Source organism: Vespula vulgaris, chromosome 6, assembly GCF_905475345.1.
Source record: "Vespula vulgaris chromosome 6, iyVesVulg1.1, whole genome shotgun sequence".
Taxonomy (NCBI): Eukaryota; Metazoa; Arthropoda; class Insecta; order Hymenoptera; family Vespidae; genus Vespula; species Vespula vulgaris.
In genome coordinates, this window is record NC_066591.1 from 3,430,310 (window position 1) to 3,452,196 (window position 21,887).

At 26.6% G+C, this 21,887-nt stretch overlaps 5 protein-coding genes across 13 annotated transcripts; 3 read left to right on the forward strand and 2 right to left on the reverse strand.

Annotated features, from left to right (window-relative positions):
• Window positions 1–501: 501 nt before the first annotated feature.
• LOC127064868 (abscission/NoCut checkpoint regulator) lies at window positions 502–3,107 on the reverse strand. 4 transcript variants are annotated; one of them, XM_050996492.1, is made up of 6 exons: window positions 2,959–3,107; window positions 2,473–2,672; window positions 2,191–2,416; window positions 1,964–2,116; window positions 1,741–1,887; window positions 502–1,668 (listed from the first exon to the last, which is right to left on the reverse strand). In XM_050996492.1, the coding sequence occupies exons 2-6, from the start codon at window positions 2,532–2,534 to the stop codon at window positions 1,471–1,473; spliced, it is 786 nt and encodes a 261-aa protein (XP_050852449.1). In that variant the 5' UTR covers window positions 2,535–2,672; window positions 2,959–3,107; the 3' UTR covers window positions 502–1,470. The 4 variants fall into 4 exon arrangements, with proteins under 4 accessions (XP_050852449.1, XP_050852450.1, XP_050852447.1 ...); XM_050996493.1 differs by having other exon boundaries at window positions 2,473–2,637; window positions 2,959–3,101; XM_050996490.1 differs by having other exon boundaries at window positions 2,845–3,034.
• Window positions 3,108–3,245: 138 nt separating this feature from the next.
• LOC127064869 (SUN domain-containing protein 1-like) lies at window positions 3,246–5,478 on the forward strand. Its single transcript, XM_050996494.1, has 8 exons — window positions 3,246–3,557; window positions 3,656–3,790; window positions 4,006–4,211; window positions 4,338–4,380; window positions 4,483–4,640; window positions 4,756–4,923; window positions 5,065–5,148; window positions 5,229–5,478. Exons 1-8 carry the CDS (start codon window positions 3,500–3,502, stop codon window positions 5,346–5,348), a joined length of 972 nt encoding a protein of 323 aa, XP_050852451.1. The 5' UTR covers window positions 3,246–3,499; the 3' UTR covers window positions 5,349–5,478.
• Window positions 5,479–7,308: 1,830 nt separating this feature from the next.
• On the forward strand, window positions 7,309–11,115 carry LOC127064372 (sodium-dependent nutrient amino acid transporter 1-like). 3 transcript variants are annotated; one of them, XM_050995332.1, is made up of 10 exons: window positions 7,309–7,637; window positions 7,701–7,793; window positions 7,888–8,025; window positions 8,255–8,507; window positions 8,920–9,142; window positions 9,273–9,647; window positions 9,793–10,159; window positions 10,247–10,523; window positions 10,599–10,693; window positions 10,764–11,115. In XM_050995332.1, exons 2-10 carry the CDS (start codon window positions 7,764–7,766, stop codon window positions 10,899–10,901), a joined length of 1,896 nt encoding a protein of 631 aa, XP_050851289.1. In that variant the 5' UTR covers window positions 7,309–7,637; window positions 7,701–7,763; the 3' UTR covers window positions 10,902–11,115. The 3 variants fall into 3 exon arrangements, with proteins under 3 accessions (XP_050851289.1, XP_050851288.1, XP_050851290.1); XM_050995331.1 differs by having other exon boundaries at window positions 7,310–7,793; XM_050995333.1 differs by having other exon boundaries at window positions 7,315–7,793; window positions 7,872–8,025; window positions 10,764–11,114.
• A 1,021-nt stretch (window positions 11,116–12,136) lies between these two features.
• On the forward strand, window positions 12,137–17,985 carry LOC127064369 (sodium-dependent nutrient amino acid transporter 1-like). Of its 4 annotated transcripts, none has more exons than XR_007781662.1 (11): window positions 12,140–12,820; window positions 13,721–13,804; window positions 14,202–14,484; window positions 14,679–14,895; window positions 15,002–15,373; window positions 15,915–16,281; window positions 16,497–16,596; window positions 16,734–16,910; window positions 17,052–17,146; window positions 17,284–17,470; window positions 17,867–17,985. XR_007781662.1 is itself a non-coding variant. In XM_050995317.1 (10 exons), the coding sequence occupies exons 1-10, from the start codon at window positions 12,800–12,802 to the stop codon at window positions 17,416–17,418; spliced, it is 1,764 nt and encodes a 587-aa protein (XP_050851274.1). In that variant the 5' UTR covers window positions 12,137–12,799; the 3' UTR covers window positions 17,419–17,709. The 4 variants fall into 4 exon arrangements, 2 of the variants coding, with proteins under 2 accessions (XP_050851274.1, XP_050851273.1); XR_007781661.1 differs by having other exon boundaries at window positions 17,799–17,929; XM_050995317.1 differs by lacking the exon at window positions 17,867–17,985 and having other exon boundaries at window positions 12,137–12,820; window positions 14,766–14,895; window positions 17,284–17,709.
• On the reverse strand, window positions 17,839–21,829 carry LOC127064368 (sodium-dependent nutrient amino acid transporter 1-like). Its single transcript, XM_050995315.1, has 9 exons — window positions 21,723–21,829; window positions 20,765–21,143; window positions 20,392–20,674; window positions 19,867–20,241; window positions 19,461–19,650; window positions 19,154–19,330; window positions 18,956–19,055; window positions 18,431–18,702; window positions 17,839–18,054 (listed from the first exon to the last, which is right to left on the reverse strand). The coding sequence occupies exons 1-9, from the start codon at window positions 21,735–21,737 to the stop codon at window positions 17,890–17,892; spliced, it is 1,956 nt and encodes a 651-aa protein (XP_050851272.1). The 5' UTR covers window positions 21,738–21,829; the 3' UTR covers window positions 17,839–17,889.
• Window positions 21,830–21,887: the final 58 nt, after the last annotated feature.

The following is a 21,887-nucleotide window of genomic DNA, read 5'->3' on the forward strand; positions in this document are numbered from 1 at the left end:
AACAATTCGACGAATTATTTCCCGAAGCCGATTTGAAACGTCGTCGTACGATTTGAAAGCTTGGCATGGCCAAGCGAAACGACAGACCTAAAAATAGTAAGCAGTGCTTAGACTGTTAGAAGTAAATGTTTTTGCGTCGCGACGCCCGAACTCGAACGTCGTCTCTCTTCTTTCTTCTTTCTTCTTCTTCTTCTTACTTTGGGGAATCCCGTGATTCCCAATCGAATATGTCGGATATACTCGAATATAGCCGATGATTCCCGAAATTTTCATAATTTGAGACAACTACTTGCATCTTCTTGATACGTTTAATTTGGCAAAAATGATCGCATATCAGAGTTGCAAATGAGATTGATTAGACGCAAAAATGATTATCGTCTAAAAATGTGGATTACGTAAAAAGTTGCTATTAATAATTTTTTTTTTTACTAATTAAATTAGTATTTACGTTATTGAGAATTGGTTTTTGAAAAAGGAAAAAAAATATATGCTTCTACGGTATCTTTTTTAAGAAAATTTTAATATTACTAAAGCAAGCTATTATAATATTATATGTGTATGTGCATGGATGTGTATGTGTGTGTGTGTATATTTTTATTTGATAATATTGCAGCAAAAAAGTTCCTTATAATAGAAATAATTATCACTATTTATATGTAATCTTACATAATAAAAAAAAATATATATATAACATGTACAGCAATCGTAAATATTTTAAAAAGCAAACCATATATTGTTTCTCATAGTAAAAACTCGAAATAAGTATAAAAAATACTTGTTTGCAAAGTAGATTTCTTCTTTCTTCTTTTTTGTTGAAATACATCTACAATACTGAATACATTAATACATAATATTATTATATGGATCAAAGATACCCAAGTTCGTATCGATTTGTATGAAAATTAATGATTATGTTAATTATCTGTCTCTCTTTTTTTTTTTTTTTAGTAACCCACAAAATGTTTATTATAGTAAGTTAACTTATTACAATCATTGTGTAATTTATCACAAGTTTATAATTTGTTTTATATGTATACATTTTTTGCCATTTAAGTGAAAAGAGTCTTTGTTCTACGTTAAAACTTTTTCTATAAATAATCTGTAAAAACTCAACGAACTTACTTATCGAACACATACTGTTCGTAATATGCGTTGTGTAAAACATACTATATTTAAAAGCGCACGTGTTTCTAAATTATGCGAATAATTGATTATAAGAATCAAAGTATATTTAACTTTTCTGGCCGTTTTTATAAATATTAATGAAAAACTGTGTTTTACATCCAAAGTCACATCATATGATTTCTTGCTGACAGATAATGTTTAAGCATTTATTATATTTTAAAATAATATAATAATATGAAAGTTATTAAAAATGACGAGTAAGTGATATTTAGCGTGCATAGAATATCAAAAGCATCCCCAATATCAAAGGGATCAATGTTTCTCAATTAATACTTCATAAAATATTTATTCTGGAATCATCTTGTTGGAATGCTTAAAAGGCACTTTTTTGTGCGTTTTTAATTCAAACTCATCGTGGTTATCTTCGAAACATATTATACAGTAAAGATCACCATTGCATCCTCTGCATTTCACCAAATCATCCGTTTGATCGCACATCACGCAAGAAGGTTTCTCATCTTCGTCATCGTTTGGAGTTCTGGTCTTTAAAAGAAATATAATATTTAAAGTAATTATAGAATATATTACTTTCTTAGAAATTTCTTTTATGCATACCTCTACTTCCATTTCCTCAAGTTCACTCACATCGTCATATTTTTGTTCGAGAGCTGCTTCAGCTATTGCTTTTTCAATAATCTTCATCGTCATAGCATGCTCGCTTTCGTCATCGAAGTCATTATAATTATGACTTTGACTAGAATTCTAAAATATCGTCGTATACATTATTATTGATATCTAATACTCGATAAAATTAGATGATTTAATTATATTTTCTTACAGATTTAGAATTATTAATATCCTGTAGCGCTCGTAGTCGTGCTTCGATTTCTTTATCGGGATCGTTTTTCGAAGATAATTTTATTTTTTCAAGATATTCTTTTATTAAATCGTCAGTTTTCTCTTGATCTGTTCTGCTATCAACTTGATGAATCTACAAATAATTTTCCACGTAATATTTTTATTTTATTTGAACATTGAAGTTTGTTCTTGTTGATTAATTCTTACATTTATCTTTTTCTCTGCCGGTTCTTCGTCTTTTAACAACGCCAACTTTTTCTTGATCTCTTCTATGCTAGGAAGTCGTACATTATTGTCCTCTCCTTTCAATCTTCTCAATCGATCTACTATTTCTTGATCGGCAGGCTCCATACCAGTTTTAAATTTATCCCAATGATTCGTATGGGTATACATAACGATAGGAGGCTTAGCTAGATTTTTTAATAAATCTGAACTGAAATAAATAGAGGTGTATTATTTTATTCTGATAACCTTTGTACCGATACTTACTTGCTTGCGGTGTCAACAGAAGGTAAAGGAGCTTTGGTAGAATCAGGAGATGGAGATTCCATATTGTTACTTAATTTATTAATAGATATATTCTTGTTATAACAACGTCCACAAATCTTCTTTACTGCTTTGTTTGGTACATTATGTTGATATTTTAGGCACTTGCTACAATGTGAGAAACCACAAGTAGGACAAGCATGCTAAAAAATATTGTAATCATAGAAACGCTATCTATGCTTGTAATTTTTATAAAAAAAATTGCTACGAAAATAATTGAAAATAAATCGTGTAGAAAATCGTATAGAAAGATGAAGACAAATTACAACATAACCTATAAAGGCATAACAAAGATTGAGTAATTTAATCACTTACTTCCTTTCTAAAGAATGAAAACTTTGTTTCACACGTATTACAGGACATTTTCTAATTTGTCATCTTTCCGATTATATAAGAATGTAAAAGAGAAAATATAATAATAATTCTTACGAAGAGATTTCACTTTGCGAAACAATGATATCAATCAAGTGATTAATACGTCACAAATTGTCAATGTACAATAAATTTTTTATCGCCTGAATAAGCAAAAATAGTGCAATTTCAAGAAACATTAATTATGATCAAGATGTCATTCGATTCATAAACACAATTTATGATCTAACTTACCGACCGTCAACAATACAAATTAACTTGATAATATACATTTTTTTGATAACATAAATAACATAAATAACGTCTTGCTAACTTTTTTCCAATTAATAATTATAAATAATTAATATTACTAGGATACTGTCTTTTCAGTTTCAATTATAATTTTTAATTATAACAATTATTGATAACAACAGATCCCTGCATTACTGGCAATAGGTTACGAGTTTATTAAATTGTGGCCAGATGGCGATGCAAGTAGAAATAATTTTTTTTCTATACTTTCGTTTCTGTACCATTCGATAGAGATATAATTCGTTTAAATTTGAAAACCGTTAGTGTAAACTTGTCTTCGTTGTCTCTATCTTAATTATACAACGTAATGTCACGAGTCAAAGGAGATATAGCAATTAAAAAAAATTCTTATAAAAAGACGAACGGTATTTAAAAAATTCTATTCGTATATCGCTTAAAATACTGTTTTATTTGAGAACTTTGTTAACTTAAGCAGTAGTTTGAAATTTTTATTTACCCACAGGTACAAGTCATGCACTCGTAAAGTTAATGATTTTTGATTTATGGTTTCTTTATAAGGTTAGACAAATTTGTCGACTTAGTTATCAAGTATCACGTCCAATATTACGAACTATTTATTTCATGGCGATTGGAGCAGGTAATTAAACAAATTTTTCTACTGTCAATATATGATTATACGAACATTTATATAATTATATAAACATTATGTATATTATATATTACATAATTTATATTATATATATACACACACACACACGCACGCGTGCGCATTAATTATTTTATATTATATATAAAATTTATTTATTGTAAATATATACAACTTTTTTATTTATTTCTCATTAATGAATACAGGTATATTATTCATATATACATTGCTTAATGGCAATATCAATTCGACTACTTGCGAAAAATACAATAAACATAAAGAATCGAGGGAATCAAATGTCGAAATTCTTGCAATTTCTGATCGTTCAAAAGCCGATACGATGTTATTGAAAGAAGAAATATCAAAGTTAAAAATGAAGACTTTTAATCTCGACATGATGATGCGAAAAATGGTTCATATAAATGACATTAAGTAACAAATTATAAATGAAAAAAGAATATTATTATTAATATGATTAGTTACTTTGTTGATGCAAATTATTTTTCTAATTTATTAATATATTTTTTCTTTGTCGCAGAATGCAGAATTAAGCAACATTCATTCGCCCTTGAAAAAAACATGTAACCTCGCTTTTTTTTTTTTAATGAAATTATTTATCATATTAATCTATAAATATATGAAATTATATGTTTGAATATATTATTCAATATGTGTTTGATTAGATTTAGAAATGGCTGATTTTGTATCGGAATCAGTCGGTGGTTCAGTGATATCAACGCCAGATACAGAATCATATTTTGAATCGAAGAGTACTCAATTTTATTTCTTTGGCATTCCAATTTGGCGGCCGAATTATTTCACGCCTCGGAAAGTAATACAGGTGAATAAATAAGATAAGGATAACATATAAATCTAAATCAAATCTAAATGTAATATTTTTTTTTTCTTCTTTTTTTTTTCCTCGAAGAAATTTTTTATCTTATGATATTTTAAAGCCTTGGAGTCAAGCAGGAGAATGTTGGGCTTTTCGTGGTTCCCATGGAAAAATTGTATTAGAGTTGGCTATTTTTGCTACCATCAGCCATGTGACTATGGAACATATACCAGTTAGTATGTCCTTAACGGGGAAAATTGATTCGGCGCCAAAAAAATTCATTGTCTTTGTAAGTGATTCTATATCATTCATATTTTAGAATAATTTTGTAAAATCATTTCATACATCTGAAACTTTCAAAATACTTTTTTTTTGTTTATTTGATTATTTTTTGTTATTAACAAACAAAAATTGTGATTTTTTTGTACAGGGTTATTTCAGAGATCAATATATACCGATAGATACATTCGAATACAATATTCAAGGAGCACCAACGCAAACATTTCTTATTACCGTAAGTCTAATCGTAAAGTAAACGTATGTATTTTTTATATACTATTCATCGTAATTAACATTGGAACTTTATTTTCATAGAAACGTGAATTATCAAATATTCCTTTTAAAACTATCATGCTAGAAATATTATCAAATTGGGGTAATGAAAAATACACATGTATATATCGATTTAGGATACATGGCAAGTCTTATGAATAAAATTACAAGAAATTTAAGCTTAGAAAAAGATAGATAATATAATACTATATTATTATTATTATGATAAAAAAAAATTAATTTTTCTTAAAAAAAAAAAAAAAAAATTTCCTTACCATTTTTAATAAAATTTTCATACTTATTGAAAATACAAATCACATATTACTTATATTTTGTTTGTTGGCATAACCCACTCACATATGACGTCATAACATGCTAATAAGCTCATTATATTGTTCTGACGATTTTCTAAAGAAATCTTATGAGTTATATTATCAGACATAAAACGTCGTATACATATACAAGTTGTCTCAGAAAGAATTACTATCTTTTTTTGAAAAATAATGGGAATTAAAAAAAAAAGGAACGAGTTAGGACGTGATAACAATATAGATATTTATTTTTGTAAATATATTTTTATATAATTAATTAATAATTAATGTAATTTATAATATTTGAAATATTAATTCATTACTTTTTTTTTTCAAATACGCAAATTTACACCAAAAGTACGTTTTTGTGCTAATCATAGTGTTTTTTTTTTTTTTTGCAATAATCTCCAATGTGTCACCGAAATAGATACCCTGTAACTTTTGAGACATCCTGTATATACAGATTTGACATTTCCTGGAATTTTTATTTTTCTTTTTTTTTATTTTTCATGAAATAACATGAATGTATCTCATGTTTAGAATAGACGATAATAATTTAGTAGCATTAACAGAAAAGAAACAGAATTACGACGATGATGATGATTTAAGAATATGTGCATATTTTACATATCAGTATGTAAATACATATACATATACATATACATATATATATATATATATATATATACATATATATATATATACATAGAAATAACATTAAATTTGATCGAAAATGTTTAATTAATTTTTAATAGTTTAAAGGTATTATAATTAATACGTTAAGCAATTATATAGTATTATGATAATAATAATTATTATTATATATAAATAATATATAATAATAATAAAATATTATCTGTATATAATACATATATATGTGTATATATATATATATATATATCATATTATATTTCATGATGTTCTCTATATCTGGTTATATTTTATCTAATAATAGTTAGTTTTCTCTTCCTATCATCATATTATATTACAACAACTTAATTCATTTTATTGCAGTTTTTATATGCTTTTAATTTGGTAAGACTTTAGAAATTACTTCTAGATTTTATCATGGATTATTTGGCATTATCTTATAAATACGCTTTTATTGTTTTACAATCTTAATCTGACCTCATTTGTTGCGTTTTAAAAAGAAGATAAAAGAAAAACTGTAAAAACGTTCTTCTGTATATGTATATATCTATTTATATATTTATATATTTATATGTGTAAGAGAGTGAAAAATATTATTTGTATATATCTATAATTTTATGAAGTTTTAAAACGTTTGTATATAAACAGAGAATACAAGTTTTTTATTCATTTTTTTTTTGATATATCAGAGATTATATATCTTTTAAAAAAATTTTAAATAAATGTATTTTGAGATCGCTTGAAATTTTATTTAACTAAGTATTGGAATAATTCAATGATTAAATAATGATAATATTGAAAATATAATAGATGGAGAATGAAACATAAGTATTATTAATTTATTATATATTATATTAGAAAAATGTCTAAAATTAATTACTATACTTGTTATATATATATTTTTTAAACTATATAAAAAAATTATACGAGTAATTAAATATACATATAGAATATACATTTCAATTTGATTTTAATCAATGTAATTGGAAACTGTAATTATGTGATTATTCGACATTGTAATATTATCGCCATTAAGAAAAAGAGAAAGAAAGAGAACAAGAGGGAGAGAGAGAGAGAGAGAGAGAGAGAGAGAGAGAGAGAGAGAGCAATGTATGACGTTCTTGTGATTCCACCATTATACCTCGTAACTCATGAAACTTATAAAAGAGATAGAACGACACAACTCTGTCAGTAATTATTTGTTTCTGCATTCTCGCGCACGATGTCCTCGTGTGCGAATATCGAAGTAAGAAGAACGAGGTTGAATATTCTAAGAAGTTATAGTATCTAATTTATTCCGTATACTGTAATAACTATATCTTTCATAAAGGCAAGAAAAAGTAAGAGAGAAAGGGAAATTAAAACGATTAAAAGTCGACGTTTTCATTTCAAATAATTTTCAAGCGTTTGAAAGTAAAGATCAATCGGGATTCGAATGTTTAAAACAAAATAAAATAAAATAAAATAAAAATTAAGAAAGAAAAAAATGGTGCGTATCGCAAAAATTCAAGTGAATCGATATTGTTATAAAATTAATTGTTATCGAATTTAGTACAATGAATTACGAGAAGAATATTCGTAGCGTTGAGATAAATTAAAATATATTTTTATCAAGATGGGAAAATTAGTGTCGGACGAGATAGACGTAAGTTTTTATACTTGTTCTTTCTTTATGGGATTCTAAATTATTTATTTAGTTTTTTTTTTTTTTCTATGATATTAGAATATTTCTTTTTTAGAGTACAAGCGGTTTTGTTAATGAAGGTTTTCAATTGGAAAATATCGAATTGGAGGATAAAAAGAGTAGTGCTACTAATCAGAAGGTTGATGATTGTTCTAATGATCTAGAAAAAAACACCATTGATATTCATAATACGGTAAATATATATTAAATTTCTTAGAAATATATCTAGAAAGTTTTTCAACAAAATTTTTTTATTGAAAAATAAAAAATGTAATAGTATTATTGTTATTATTATTATTATTATTATCATTATTATTAATTAAATAAAATGTGTTTTTTTTTTAATATCATTAATTTTTTAATACTTATTTTTCTCTTTTGTGTATTTCATTATATTAACAATGTATTATATTTTTTTTTAGATCGAAGTCCAAAGAGAAGCATGGGGTGGTGGATTAGATTTTTTAATGGCTTGCATAGCTACGTCGGTTGGCCTTGGAAACGTTTGGAGATTTCCATTCACTGCATATGAAAATGGTGGTGGTGCATTTTTGATACCTTATATTATTGTTTTATTGTTTGTTGGCAAACCATTTTATTATTTGGAAGGATTATTGGGTCAGTTCACGAATAAATCTTGCGCGAAGACATGGGAGATGGTACCAGCTATGAAAGGTTTTTTTTTTTTAATTTTAAAAATCATTAAGTTTCCTAATTCTTGATTTCAGCTCAATTCAAACATTAATTGTAATTAATGATAATTAAACAAAAAAAATCAATTTAATTTATTCTTTTATTCCTATTATTATTAAATTAATTTTTATGATTATTAATTTAATTTACTCTTTTAATTTATAATCATGATCCTATAATCGATAAAATATCTATTCTAATTAATGTTCTATATATTCTGTATATTCTAATAATTAATTCAAAATCATGTATGTTTCTTTTAATTCCTAATCTCGGTAAATATAACGAACAGTTAATTCTAATAGATAATAATTAATTCTTGTTTATTTTAATTTGATGATTTTCAATTTCATATTGGAATATCGATAAAATATAAAATCAATATCACTTTTAGGATTAGGATATGGGCAAGCTTTCGCAGCATTCGCAGTAGTGTCGTATTATTCCAGCTTGATGGCCTTGACTATTTATTACTTGGTAGCAAGTTTTCAATCGGAATTACCTTGGTCATTTTGCCGTGACGAATGGCAAGGACAATGTATCGACGCATTTTCTAACGGTAGTACATCGATCAATGAAACCATTACAGTTCAAAGTTCAGCGGAATTATATTTCAGGTGAACAAACATATGTTTAATCTAATCCAATCGAATCGAAAGGTTTACTAATCTCTAACAAATGAATTTTCTTTTAAAATTAAACTATTGTTTTTTTGTCTTTAATTAATCTATTTTATAAAATTTTTAGAAGAATCGTTCTAAAAGAATACGACACCATAGAAAATGGTATTGGGACACCTTCATGGGAACTTTCGATCTGTTTATTCGTCAGTTGGTTTTGTATATTCGGTGTACTTTGTCGTGGCATTAAAAGTACAGGAAAAGCTGTGTACTTTTTAGCAATTTTTCCATATATAGTGATGATAGTATTATTGGTAAGGTCAGTGACGCTTGAAGGTGCCATGGATGGAATTTTATTTTTCGTTACACCAAAATGGGATATGTTGTGGAATCCAAACGTTTGGTATTCAGCTATAACTCAGTGTTTTTTTTCCTTGTCCGTTTGCTTTGGGCCAATATTGACTTATTCGTCGTACAATACTTTTGGTCATAGTGTTAACAGGTATTTACATATTACAACATATGTTTTACTATCTTAAAGATATTTCACAACAGAGAAGACTCTGTATTTATACATACATACATACATACATACATACATTTGTATATATATAGATATATATATATCTAAATTTTTATTGTGAAAGGGACGTGATGATAGTAACTACATTAGACACATTTACCAGTCTAATCTCTGGCTGTACAATTTTTGGTATTCTTGGAAACTTAGCCCATGAAATGGGTGTTAATGACATATCCAAAGTAGTAAAAGGTGGAACTGGTCTGGCATTTATATCTTATCCAGAAGCTTTGACTAGATTCGACGTTGTACCACAAGTTTTCGCAGTCTTTTTCTTCATCATGATGTTTGTCCTTGGTACTGGAAGTGCCGTTGCTCTATGCGGCGCTGTATTTTCTATACTTAGCGATCATTTCCCAAAAGTACGCCAATGGGTCTTGGTTTTAATTCTCAGTATCGTTGGCTATTGTATTGGCCTTGTATACATCACTCCGGTATTTAAATTTAATTTTATATTATAAGGAAAAAATTCTATTTGTATAATATATAATTAAATTATTAATATTCATTTATTTATTTAGGGTGGACAGTGGTTCGTTACTTTGGTCGATTACTATGGTGGAACACTTGTTGCTATTATCATCGGTGTTCTTGAAATGATCACAATTTTTTGGATTTATGGTTTATCAAATTTTTTAAATGACATTGAGTTTATGTTAGGAAAAAAACCAACTTTTTATTGGCGAATGTGCTGGTCAATTATTACTCCAGTATTAATGATCGTTATATTACTTTACACGATCATTTCTTATCAGCCACCAACTTACGATGGCATGAATTTTCCAAATTATGCTTATGGTTCGTACAAATATAATTATTTAATGGAAATATATGAATCAATATTAACGATTTAATTAAAATAAATTATTGTAGGTATCGGATGGTTCCTAGTATTCATTGGTTTCAGTTTAATAGTAGCATGGTTCATTTATGAATTAATACACAACATGTCAACGTCAATCAGTGAAGTAAGTATAAAATAAAAATTAATTGATATAGAAAATTAATGATATTTTATAATTATTCCAATTATCTTAGACGCTGAAAGCAGCTTTAAGACCTTCAGAAAAAAAGTGGGGACCCAATGATCCTGCGACGAGAATAAAATGGCAAGATTTCATTTTTGAAAAAAAATTTCTACCTCCGAAAGGTCTAATCGAAAAATACTTTAAATAATACATATATGAATTAGATTAAGATATGAATATGTATGTAAGATATAAGATGTGAATAGTGAAATAATGCGTTATTAATTTTGCTCATATTGAGTTTTATGTATTATTTTAAATAATAAGAAAGATGATTGTTCATTTAAATAATCGAATATAAAAGACAAGAGATTGTACATGTGATTCTATGAGTGATTATATAAGTGATTTCTTTTCAATAGTTATTATTTAATCATTTGTTCTTACGTTTTCATGAATAAATTTTACAATTTTTAATTGTTTAATTATCAACTTTTTTTCGAAAATTTTCACAAATAAGTTCTAACATTTTCAATAATTAATAATTTTGGAAAAAATGTTTAATAATTATGAAATTACTAATTTCTTATAAAATTTTTTTATAAATAAATTCTAAAATGTTCAATAATCAGAATATAAAAGAAAAATTAAGAAATACTCGAATAAATTTTTTTCCATTTTGTCTTTATTCATTTATTTTTTGTAAATATTTTATATTGATTTATTAAATTTCTATTATTAGATATTTATCAAACAATTAATAATTGTAATGAGAAATTTGTATTGTCCCATGTATAAAATAATTAGATCGAGATTAAAATTATTAGGGAACAGGATGTTTGAAATATTTTTATTTATCTTTACAACCGAGTTTACGAAGCATAAAATTTATTTCGATAAGAATTTTCTGTCAGATCACTATCGTCTCTCATTTCCTTCATTATTAGCGTTTACACAGTTTATCTTAGATAGTATTGAAATGCCATAAGCATGATTATTAAATTCTATTTACTAGACTCGGCTTTCGAAATACGAAACGTTTGATACGATCATTTGATCATGCTGCAGTTTACAAAAAAATATATAAATAAATAAAAAAATACGAGAAACAAGTAGAGTAAATAAGAAACTTCTTGGAATGGAAATTATTGATTTAACAAACAAATTTCTTTTTTCTAATTTTGTAAATTGTACAATTTAGACATAGAGAAATATTGATTTATCGAAATCATTTTCAATTACGAATACATCAAAAAGTTAATCGAGCAACATTTTGGAATATAAATTATTTATTTAAGAGAAGAAAATATGTCGAGGATGTGAACAAATTTTTTTTCACAGTCGAAATCGTGGCAACTTAAAAAAATTTTATATATTGGAAAACTTTTAATTAAATATTTGCACTTAAATTTTTGAAAAAAGAAAATCAATAAGAATAATTTCGAAATATTGATTCATCTGTGCAACATTATCGAGCGGGTGAAATTTATTTAAAAAGAAAAAAGAAGAAAAAAGAAAGAAAGAGAGAGAGAAAAAAATATTCAACAAAAATTATTTTTTCATCGAATTTAACGTCATAAAAAAATTTCGACAAATTTTAATGAAATATTTGTAGTGAAAAAAAAAAAAACACCGAACGAGTAAGAAAATTTTCGAATTGTTGATTTATTGAAATTATGTGAACTCGTGGAAGAAAGTATAAATAAAAAGGATAATCTTTCGAAATACATATTGCATGTGTATAAAAGTGTACACACATACATATACACAACTTCCCCCCCACGTATCATAAACACGTGCATGAATATATATACATACGCATATATATATATATATGTGTGCGTGTATTATAATCATCATTAGTACGAGTCTAATATATATTGATAAGTACAGACAAAGGAGGTAGTAGACACTTTTTAAAATGTAAGCGACATTCCTACTGAAAGAGATTTGCCAGTCTCTCTAGTTCCGTCAACTTGCTAGGACGTATTTATATTATCGTGGAACGAGAAAAGTATAGTGTATCTATGTTCGTGTGTGCGTGCGTGCATATACGTATGCCTATATAAAAAATCTCGTGCGTATTGATACGATAAGAAAAAAAATATGCGACATTCTAAACCTAAGGTTCGTCGAACAATATATTAACTACTACTAATTATATTGGACATTTTCGAAATTTCTCATTAAAATTCGAATAGGTATTAATGAATTATTTTTTAGATTTATAATTTTTTTCTATCTTAAGTGAACAGCAAGCGTTATTTGCGAGAATATTATTTATTGAAAGTGTTGTTACGACAAAGATTGAAGTGATCTGTTAATACTTCCATATCGCATTTGATATAGTGATCGTTTCGCTGCATTTCTTCGATTTTTTTTAATATAAAAAGTATTTTTTTATTATTGTTATTATTATTATTATTTTTTTCATTATTTTCCAATTTACAATATTATTTATTCTTGTTCTTTTCTTTTTCTTTTTTTCTTTAAAAAAAAAAAAATTGACAACTTTTTATAGTAATCCATATTATCTTTATAAGACGTAAATATTTGTATTGCTAACAGAATATAATTGTTAATTCACATAAAATTTCTTCGAAATGATGCTTACTTGTATTATTTGACTTGAAGAAAATTCCATAATGACGTATATCAAGAATAAGATAATTCTAAACTGTACAATCATAAATTCTATTAATAATTTGTTTCTTTTGATGCTTAATTTTTATTGGAAGAAAAATAATTACAAGTTTAGAAACGAAGAAGAAATATACAGAGTAATAAATTATATAATCGACTATAGTTGCGTAATGTAATTGATGAAATTGACATAAAGAGCATTTAATTTACATAATTTTTTTGAGACATTGATAGTAGGATCGATGATTAATGATATTTAAAATTTATATATTTTTAATATTTCACACACACATATGCATAATATTTTTTAATATACACAAATATGAAAACGAAGAAGGAAAAGAAATTGATAAATAAATGAATAAATACGTATATTTTTAATAGAGCAATGACATTAATAACGAAGAGACACCCGGTGTATACACTCTATCTGTTATATCAGACAATAGAAATAATGTCGATATTGGGGTAAGTTTGAAAAAATAATTATTATATAAGATACAAGTCATATATTTATTTAAATACAAAATTTATTACAAGTCGAAGCATGACATAATATAATATAAGATGGTCTAAAATTGTTCTGATTTAAAAAATCAGGTATCTGCAAAAGAGGCTTTTCACGCTTGTAATTTTACTATCGGAAAAAAAAAGATTGATCTGAAAATTTTTGAAAAAATAACAGTTAATTTTTGAAACATTATAATAATAATTTTCGATATATTTAAGCCTATGTAAAAACTTTTGGCCTCCACTTTATATACCATTCATTTATCTATTAAATACATTTATGTATTGTCAATATTAATATTTATTTATTGATGATTTAATGACATGAAATTTAATCATATATGCATCTTCGTAGACTTCAACAACCGTTTTGGTGCCTGATCAAATAGAGAAAGAGAGAGCTCAATGGGGAAGTGAATTAGAATTTTTGATGTCTTGCGTAGCTTTTTCTGTTGGCCTTGGAAATATTTGGAGATTTCCATATACAGCATACGAAAATGGCGGCGGAGCCTTCTTAATACCCTATATAATAGTTCTGTTTATAATAGGAAAGCCACTTTATTACATGGAAATGATATTGGGACAGTTCAGTAGTTGTTCTTGCATCGACATTTGGTCGTTATCACCAGCTTTCAAAGGTTATAAAGATATATAAATTTATTCGAATAACATAATACATGATATAAAATTTCTAAAATCGAATTAATTAATTAATTGGCTTTGTACTTTATTTATTTTTCTGTTCTTTGTTCTTGTTCTTGTTCAGTCGCTGTTTTTTCTGTTTTTTCGCTTTTTCCTTTTCTTTTTTAAATATATTTTTAATGCATTGTAGGTATTGGCTATGGCATTACTATATCAGTATTTGGAGTAATCACTTATTATTCAGCTCTTATGGCGTTGATAATGTATTATATGATAGAAAGTTTTCAATCAGTACTTCCATGGTCTTATTGCTGGGACGATTGGGGTGACATTTGTTTCGATAGTACGTTGATGGGGAATCAAACGAACAATGACAATAAAAGTAGCTCGGCTGAGTTATACTTTAGGTTCTTTTATTTGATTTAATTTATAATAGAACGTATAACGTACATGACATCTTAATTATTATATAAAAATCGATAAGTAAACATTAATATATTTATTTTTGTTCAGGAAAGTCGTATTAAAAGAAACCAACATAGACGATGGATTAGGAACGCCATCTTGGAAATTAGTATTGTCTTTATTAGCAAGCTGGCTATTCGTTTATGGTGTAATATCGAAAGGTGTAAAAAGTAGTGGAAAAGTCGCTTACTTTTTAGCTCTGTTTCCTTACATCATTATGATTTGTCTGTTGATAAGAGGTGTAACCTTGAACGGTGCCATTAATGGTATAATCTTTTTATTCGAACCAACGTGGAGTAAAATTTTTGATCCATCGGTTTGGTATGCAGCTGTTACACAATCATTTTTTTCTCTTGGTGTTTGTTTCGGTGCCGTCACCATGTATTCCTCTTATAATAATTTTGATCACAATGTATCAAGGTAGGTGAAATTACTATAATCATTTTTGATTCATATGTCTGACGATTCGATCTATATCTTTCTAAGATTACGTAAACTATTGTGCATCAAATAATACAATTTCGGAGATTCATATTACATATCACAATATACTTTATATATGTGTTTATACCTATGAACTTACATATATCTCTTGAGATTGGTACGAATATAAATATTGTAGATATCGATTCTATCTATCTATCCATCTATCGATCCATCGATCTATACTATTATTATGTAATTATTATATAATATAATTTTATTTAAAATTGTAATATACAGATTTTATTTATAATAATAATTTTTAACAATAATAATTGATAATAATAATAATTTTATATATATATATCTATATATCTTTACTCTGTCGATCAAATTAATATACAAAACCAAAAAAATAATGCTGCGATATACCTGTCCTCAATTACATCATCAAAATTGATCGATCGTATAGATCATTCGATGCACGATAGTTCAAATCATTGCAATATTTTTAATATATCATTTATTTTATTAACAGAGATTGCATGATAGTAACTACAATGGATCTTTGTACCAGTTTAATGGCTGGTACCACAATATTTAGTATACTAGGCAACCTAGCTTACGAAATCGGTAGCGATGATGTCAGTAACGTAGTAAGAGCTGGAACTGGTTTGGCATTTATTTCATATCCCGAAGCATTAGCCAAGTTCACGGCCACCCAACAACTTTTCTCTGTTTTATTTTTTCTAATGCTCTTTGTCTTAGGCGTTGGTACGATAGTTGCCTTTAGTAACGTTATCATCAGTGTTATTAAGGATCAATTTCCTCATATCAGTCAATGGAAGATATCTGCTTGCTTTTGTTTCATTAGTTTTCTGATTGGCATCGTTTATTGTACTCCGGTAAGTGACGTATATATCTATAAAAGATTTACAATTAATTATTTAATTGATTTTTATTTTATTAATACAACGACTGGATCAAAAACAAGTTTCTAGAGCGATATTAAAAATTAATTAGATTATTTATTCGAAGAAAAAATTTGCTTGTTTTCAATATTATCTAGGAACACTTTTAGCCTATCCTTAATATCTATCATATTTATTTTTCTCTACAGGGTGGACAATATATTCTCAACTTGATTGACTATTTTTGCGGAACGTTTATTGTAGTTATACTTGCGTCATTCGAAGTAATTGCGATATCATGGATATACGGTATAATTATATATATTACGTTATAATTATTTTATATTCTGTCTTACGAATATTGTTATCATTTTATTGATATGAGTCGAATTATTTTTAGGAGGGATTCGTTGTTTTCCTTCACTTTATATAATACATTTTTTCAGGTATCGACAATTTCATTGACGACATTGAATTTATGTGCGGTACCAGACCATCCTTTTATTGGAGATTTTGTTGGGGTATTTTGACGCCAATGTCTTTGTTTGTCATTTTAATTTATTTTCTATTTAGTATGACACCATTGACATATAATAATGAGTATTATCCTGATGCTGCCTACGGTACGTTTATTTTTCTCTTTCGTTAAGATATTTTAAATTTGAAAAAAAATTCCAATTTTTATATTGTACTTTGCTTTATTTCTTTGTTTCCTGTTTTTTTTTTTGTGAAGCTGGTGTTTTTTGTTTTTCTCTCATTTTTAGCTGCTGGTTGGATAATTCTGATTTTCGGTTCGGCACAACTTCCTATATGGATGTTTATTGAAATTATAAACAATAAAAATACATCACTGTTTGCTGTAAGTAAATTTGTTATTTTTTTTTTTTACAATATTTATGTATAGTTGTTAAAATTTTTAATGAATAATTTAATAGTTTAAGCAATATTTGAAGTACATTTTTTTAATGCGATGGTATAATCATGGTAATTTTGTAGGCATTTAAGGCGAAGAGTAGTTGGGGTCCAAAAGATAAGAAAAAATATAAAGAATGGAAAGATTTTAAAGAATTGAAAAGAAATTCTAATAATGGACGATCGAAATTATTCCGATTTTTGTTCGGTAGGCAATGAAAAAAAAAAAAAGAAAGAAAAGAAGGGAAAAAAAGAACAATTTTTATTATTCGTACGTATAATAACATTTTTATTTGAATCAAAAATACAATCGACAGTATTTGATCGCGGAATAATGGTTTTTTTCTTCATAATAAATAATTTTAATTGTTTATTAATTTTTGTGATTATCACTATTGTAATTTTTTGTGACAGATTTGTTATTAGCAATTCAGTTATTATATATAATATCGATATATATACATATGCATGTATATATATATATATCCATACATATTATTATACCCTCTTTGACTTATACGCAAATATATATACAATTTTTTTATCATTTTTATCACAGAACAAATAGTTCTTAATCGTTCAAATTTTTATCTTTTCAGCCTCGTCATTTTTAATTTACTTGAGAAAATGTCGTAGATCTTTCTTTTTTGTTCTTTTTTTTTTTTAGACAAAAATACGTCTACTTTGGTTTCAACTCAAAAGATCAAAAACAATTCGAATTGTTTGCAACCATTTTGATCGATTTCTCATATTTCTAATTTTCATTTTTTCCTCTTTAAACGTTACCCATTGTTTTCGATAATTAATTTCTTTCGGTCCCCATTGGGATGTTGGCTGGAAAGCTTTTGTAATCATCTGTAAAAAAAAGAAGAAATATCTGAATTGTAAATGTATATAGATAATAGTAAATCTTTTTTGTGTTTAGAAAAAAAATTGTATTATGTATAAAGTAAGAAAGTTGTATAAAGTATTACTTATTGTTAGTACTCATATAATATCATATTATGTAATATAATAATTAATATTATATAATTAATTATAATTTTTGTATAATATATAATTATGAATTATTATAATGTAATTTTATTAAATATAATTTTGTATATAATACGATCTAATTATATTATATACTATTATATCATATTATTATATGTATTGTATTAAATAAATATAAAAAATTAAAAATTAATTTTCAAGATTTTTTTCAAATCAAAAACAAACAATAATATACCTTTTTTAACGGCAAATGCCTGTTTTTTAGTATAGCCAACAGCATCCAAATTGGTATTTGTAGTACACCAATACAAAGTATTACTATACCAGCAGCATGTGCAGCTGTTGGAAAAGTTTTGCCAGCATAAACCAAAGGTGGAAGATTTACGACAGTATAGAAAAAAATGGTGATCAATATAACGGGTGTTATTATGAACCAACAAATTTTCCAAAACATACTTGCTTTCATATCTAACATAAACTCTATGTCGTCGACAAAATTTTCGATTCCTGTGTATATTTAATAAAATAATTAATTAAGTACAACATTTATTTAGTTAAAACTTAGATTAAACTTTTTGCTTATTTGATATAAATAATTATATATTTACAATATAAATCAAATAGAAAGAAACACGATGAAACGACATATCGTAATAATAAAACTAATAATAAAATTTATACATATATAATATTATATAAATATATATATATATATATAATGTTAAAATTAAACTAAATACAAATTTATCTTTAAACTCACCGTATACGTGAATGATACCGATCATTTCAAAAGTAGCTAAAATGAACACAACAAAGGAAGTGCCATAATAATCAGCTAAAACAAGAACCCATTGTCCACCCTAAAGATAGATAAGATTATTAAAAAAAAAAAAAAAAAGAAAAAAAAGGAGAAGATTGATCAAGATCTCTAGATAAGATTAAGAAAAATCATTTATACCGGTGTGACGTATATTATTGCAATTAAAAATCCAAGAGAACACAATGGTAAAACAATTTGCCAAGTTTTCAGATTCGGAAATTGTTCATTCAGGATCACATGAAGACTCGTTGTCATACCCACCGAACTACCAATTCCGAGAACAAACATCATGACGAAGAAGAGAACGGAAAATAACTGCAACGTTGAATATTGATTTTTTTTTATTGTCTTTCTTTCTTTTTTTTTTTGTTTTTACTGAACTTATAAAAAGAAAATTATTATAGATAAATTAAAGTTCTTCGATATGTTTACTTAAAAAATTTACCTGAGGTAGGACTTCGAATTTAGCAATTGCATCAGGATAGGAAATGAACGCGAGACCAGTGCCATCTTTTACCACCGTACCTATATCCTTAATGTCCATTTCGTAGGCAAGGTTGCCGAGGATTCCAAAAATTGCACAGCCTGCGATCATGCTGGTGATTGTGTCCAATGTCGTAATGATCATGGCATCTCTATTCTTGCAGAAAAAAAAAAATTTGATAATTTGTTCATCAACACTTATTTTTTAGTAAATTTTTAATCTCTTTAATCGCTTTTGAAAAGTTTTTATTGGTTTTAATAATAAGCCGATAATTAATGTTTCAGTAATTTTTTGATACATTCATATTGCAAATTACGATATTATTGAATTATTGACGATAAAAAAAATTATAGAAATTACAACGAACCTGTAAATGTTATGTTTGAATTCATTGTTAGTCGAGTAAGTGACAATCGCACCAAAACAAACGGATAATGAAAAGAAACATTGGGTCACTGCAGCGTACCAAACTTCAGGTTTCAACAACATATCCCATTGTGGTGTAATAAAAAATAGTATACCATTGGCAGCACCATTCAATGTTACAGCACGTATTAGCAACGCTATTAAAATTATGTAAGGAAAGATCGCTAGAAAATAAGATGCCCTCCCTGTACTTTTCGCACCTTGGAAAATGATTATGCAAACTGAGACCCAACATCCAAACAGACAAAGTGTTAACTTCCAATCTGGTAATCCAATTCCGTCGTCGATGTTGCCTTTTTCGTGTAATACTGTGTTTCTAATATGAAAAATGATTTTTTCTCTCTTTTTTTTTTTATCATTACATAAAATTAGTTATTATAATTTTTTGTTAAAATAATTATTAAATGATTCTTAAAAATATTTGTTCAATGAACTTGATCAAAGTATAAAAAAAAAAAATACTCACAAAAAGTAAAGTTCAGCAGAGCTTCGATAAACCGAATTATTCAAAGTATGATCGAGTTTATGGGAGGAGTAATTTCCCTTTAAAAATGACGCATCGTTTATCGTCAATGTATTTTTTCTTTTGCTGGACGAATCGATACAATATGGTCCCCATTCTTCAAGACACTTTGCCCAAGGTAATTCAATGGAAAATGATGCAATCAAATAGTAAAGAGTTAGAGCCATTAACGAACTGTAATAAGTTGCTAAAACGATCGTTGAAGAAAACTGAGCCCAACCAACACCTAAAATACAATATCTTATTAATAATTTTTATTAATTATTCTTTAATATTCAATAGGAAAAAGATAATAACAATAATTATGATTAGATACCAACAAAAGCAGGTGAAACATTCCAAACGCGAATCGAAGAACGTCCAGAAAATTGTCCCATTATCATTTCCAAAAAATAAAATGGTTTACCAACAAGAAAGAGCAGGATTATATATGGTATTAGAAATGCACCACCGCCATTTTTATAAGCAATAAATGGAAATCTCCAAATATTACCAAAACCGACTGACATAGCGATGCAAGACATTAAAAATTCAATACTATTGTTCCAAGATCCTTGAGTTTTCTTCTCCTCTTGCGATTGTTCTAAGTCCTCTAGTTCTCGAGATTCATTTTGTTCATTATTAGATCTTTGAATGTCTCTTTCATTAATAATTTCAAACGATGGATTGTCATAGCTCGATTGATTTTCATTTTTCTGAAAAATGATTACAATTATAAATCATGAAAAAAATATTATTTTCGTGATTTATTTTTAAATAATCGAAATTTATTAAAACATTACGATATAATTATTATATAATTATTCATAATTTATTTTTGAAACGATCGAAATCTTTAAGAACTGATATAAAAAAAAGTGGAAGAAAATAAAAGCACAAGTATTGAAATTATAAAAAGTAAAATTCTTCCATTCTCTCTTTCTCTTTTTTTCTCTCTTTCTCTGATTACATTATTACTTCGTTGACTCAACAATTATGAAGCACCTGTAGCACGTTAACGAGAATATCACGAATATCGTCCCGACAATTAAAGCCATCGTTGAACACTGTTTATCGACGATCGTAAAATTTATTGCTGTACAAGTCTTTCTTCAGATGCGAACAGATCATATATGTTCGTTCAGGAAGAAAAGATTTCACATGATGATGTCATTATTTGATGACTTGCAATATGGATTAGTACGTCGACTTTTATTTATTAAGTTAAAAATTTATCTTCTCCTTTACAAAAAATTTTATAAATGATAACCATCTTTCAATCCGTGATAACTCACCGTATTTTTCGGCATATCACAAAACGAACGGAGAAACTTTAACAAATTTAATTTATTCCAATTCAAACTTTCTAATATGGCTATCCACACACGAATAAGAAATTCTCGGGAAGTAATTTCAATAAAGTATTGCTATCAAAACGCTTTTTTATAAGCTACGAAATA

Coding starts and splice junctions, on each gene's coding strand:
- LOC127064868 (XM_050996490.1), bottom strand. CDS start 2,892: ATGTCCTGTAATACGTGTGAAACAAAGTTTTCATTCTTTAGAAAGGAA. Junction 2,673..2,844: donor TTTCATTCTTTAGAAAGGAA/GTAAGTGATTAA, acceptor AATATTTTTTAG/CATGCTTGTCCTACTTGTGG. Junction 2,417..2,472: donor TCTGTTGACACCGCAAGCAA/GTAAGTATCGGT, acceptor TATTTATTTCAG/TTCAGATTTATTAAAAAATC.
- LOC127064869 (XM_050996494.1), top strand. CDS start 3,500: ATGTCACGAGTCAAAGGAGATATAGCAATTAAAAAAAATTCTTATAAA. Junction 4,381..4,482: donor TTCGCCCTTGAAAAAAACAT/GTAACCTCGCTT, acceptor GTGTTTGATTAG/ATTTAGAAATGGCTGATTTT. Junction 4,924..5,064: donor CAAAAAAATTCATTGTCTTT/GTAAGTGATTCT, acceptor TTTTTTGTACAG/GGTTATTTCAGAGATCAATA.
- LOC127064372 (XM_050995332.1), top strand. CDS start 7,764: ATGGGAAAATTAGTGTCGGACGAGATAGAC. Junction 8,508..8,919: donor GATGGTACCAGCTATGAAAG/GTTTTTTTTTTT, acceptor TATCACTTTTAG/GATTAGGATATGGGCAAGCT. Junction 10,694..10,763: donor TGTCAACGTCAATCAGTGAA/GTAAGTATAAAA, acceptor CAATTATCTTAG/ACGCTGAAAGCAGCTTTAAG.
- LOC127064369 (XM_050995316.1), top strand. CDS start 12,800: ATGCGACATTCTAAACCTAAG. Junction 13,805..14,201: donor GAAATAATGTCGATATTGGG/GTAAGTTTGAAA, acceptor GCATCTTCGTAG/ACTTCAACAACCGTTTTGGT. Junction 14,485..14,678: donor GTTATCACCAGCTTTCAAAG/GTTATAAAGATA, acceptor AATGCATTGTAG/GTATTGGCTATGGCATTACT.
- LOC127064368 (XM_050995315.1), bottom strand. Junction 20,242..20,391: donor TCTGCTGAACTTTACTTTTT/GTGAGTATTTTT, acceptor TTTTCATATTAG/AAACACAGTATTACACGAAA. Junction 18,055..18,430: donor GGCATTTGCCGTTAAAAAAG/GTATATTATTGT, acceptor TTTTTTTTACAG/ATGATTACAAAAGCTTTCCA.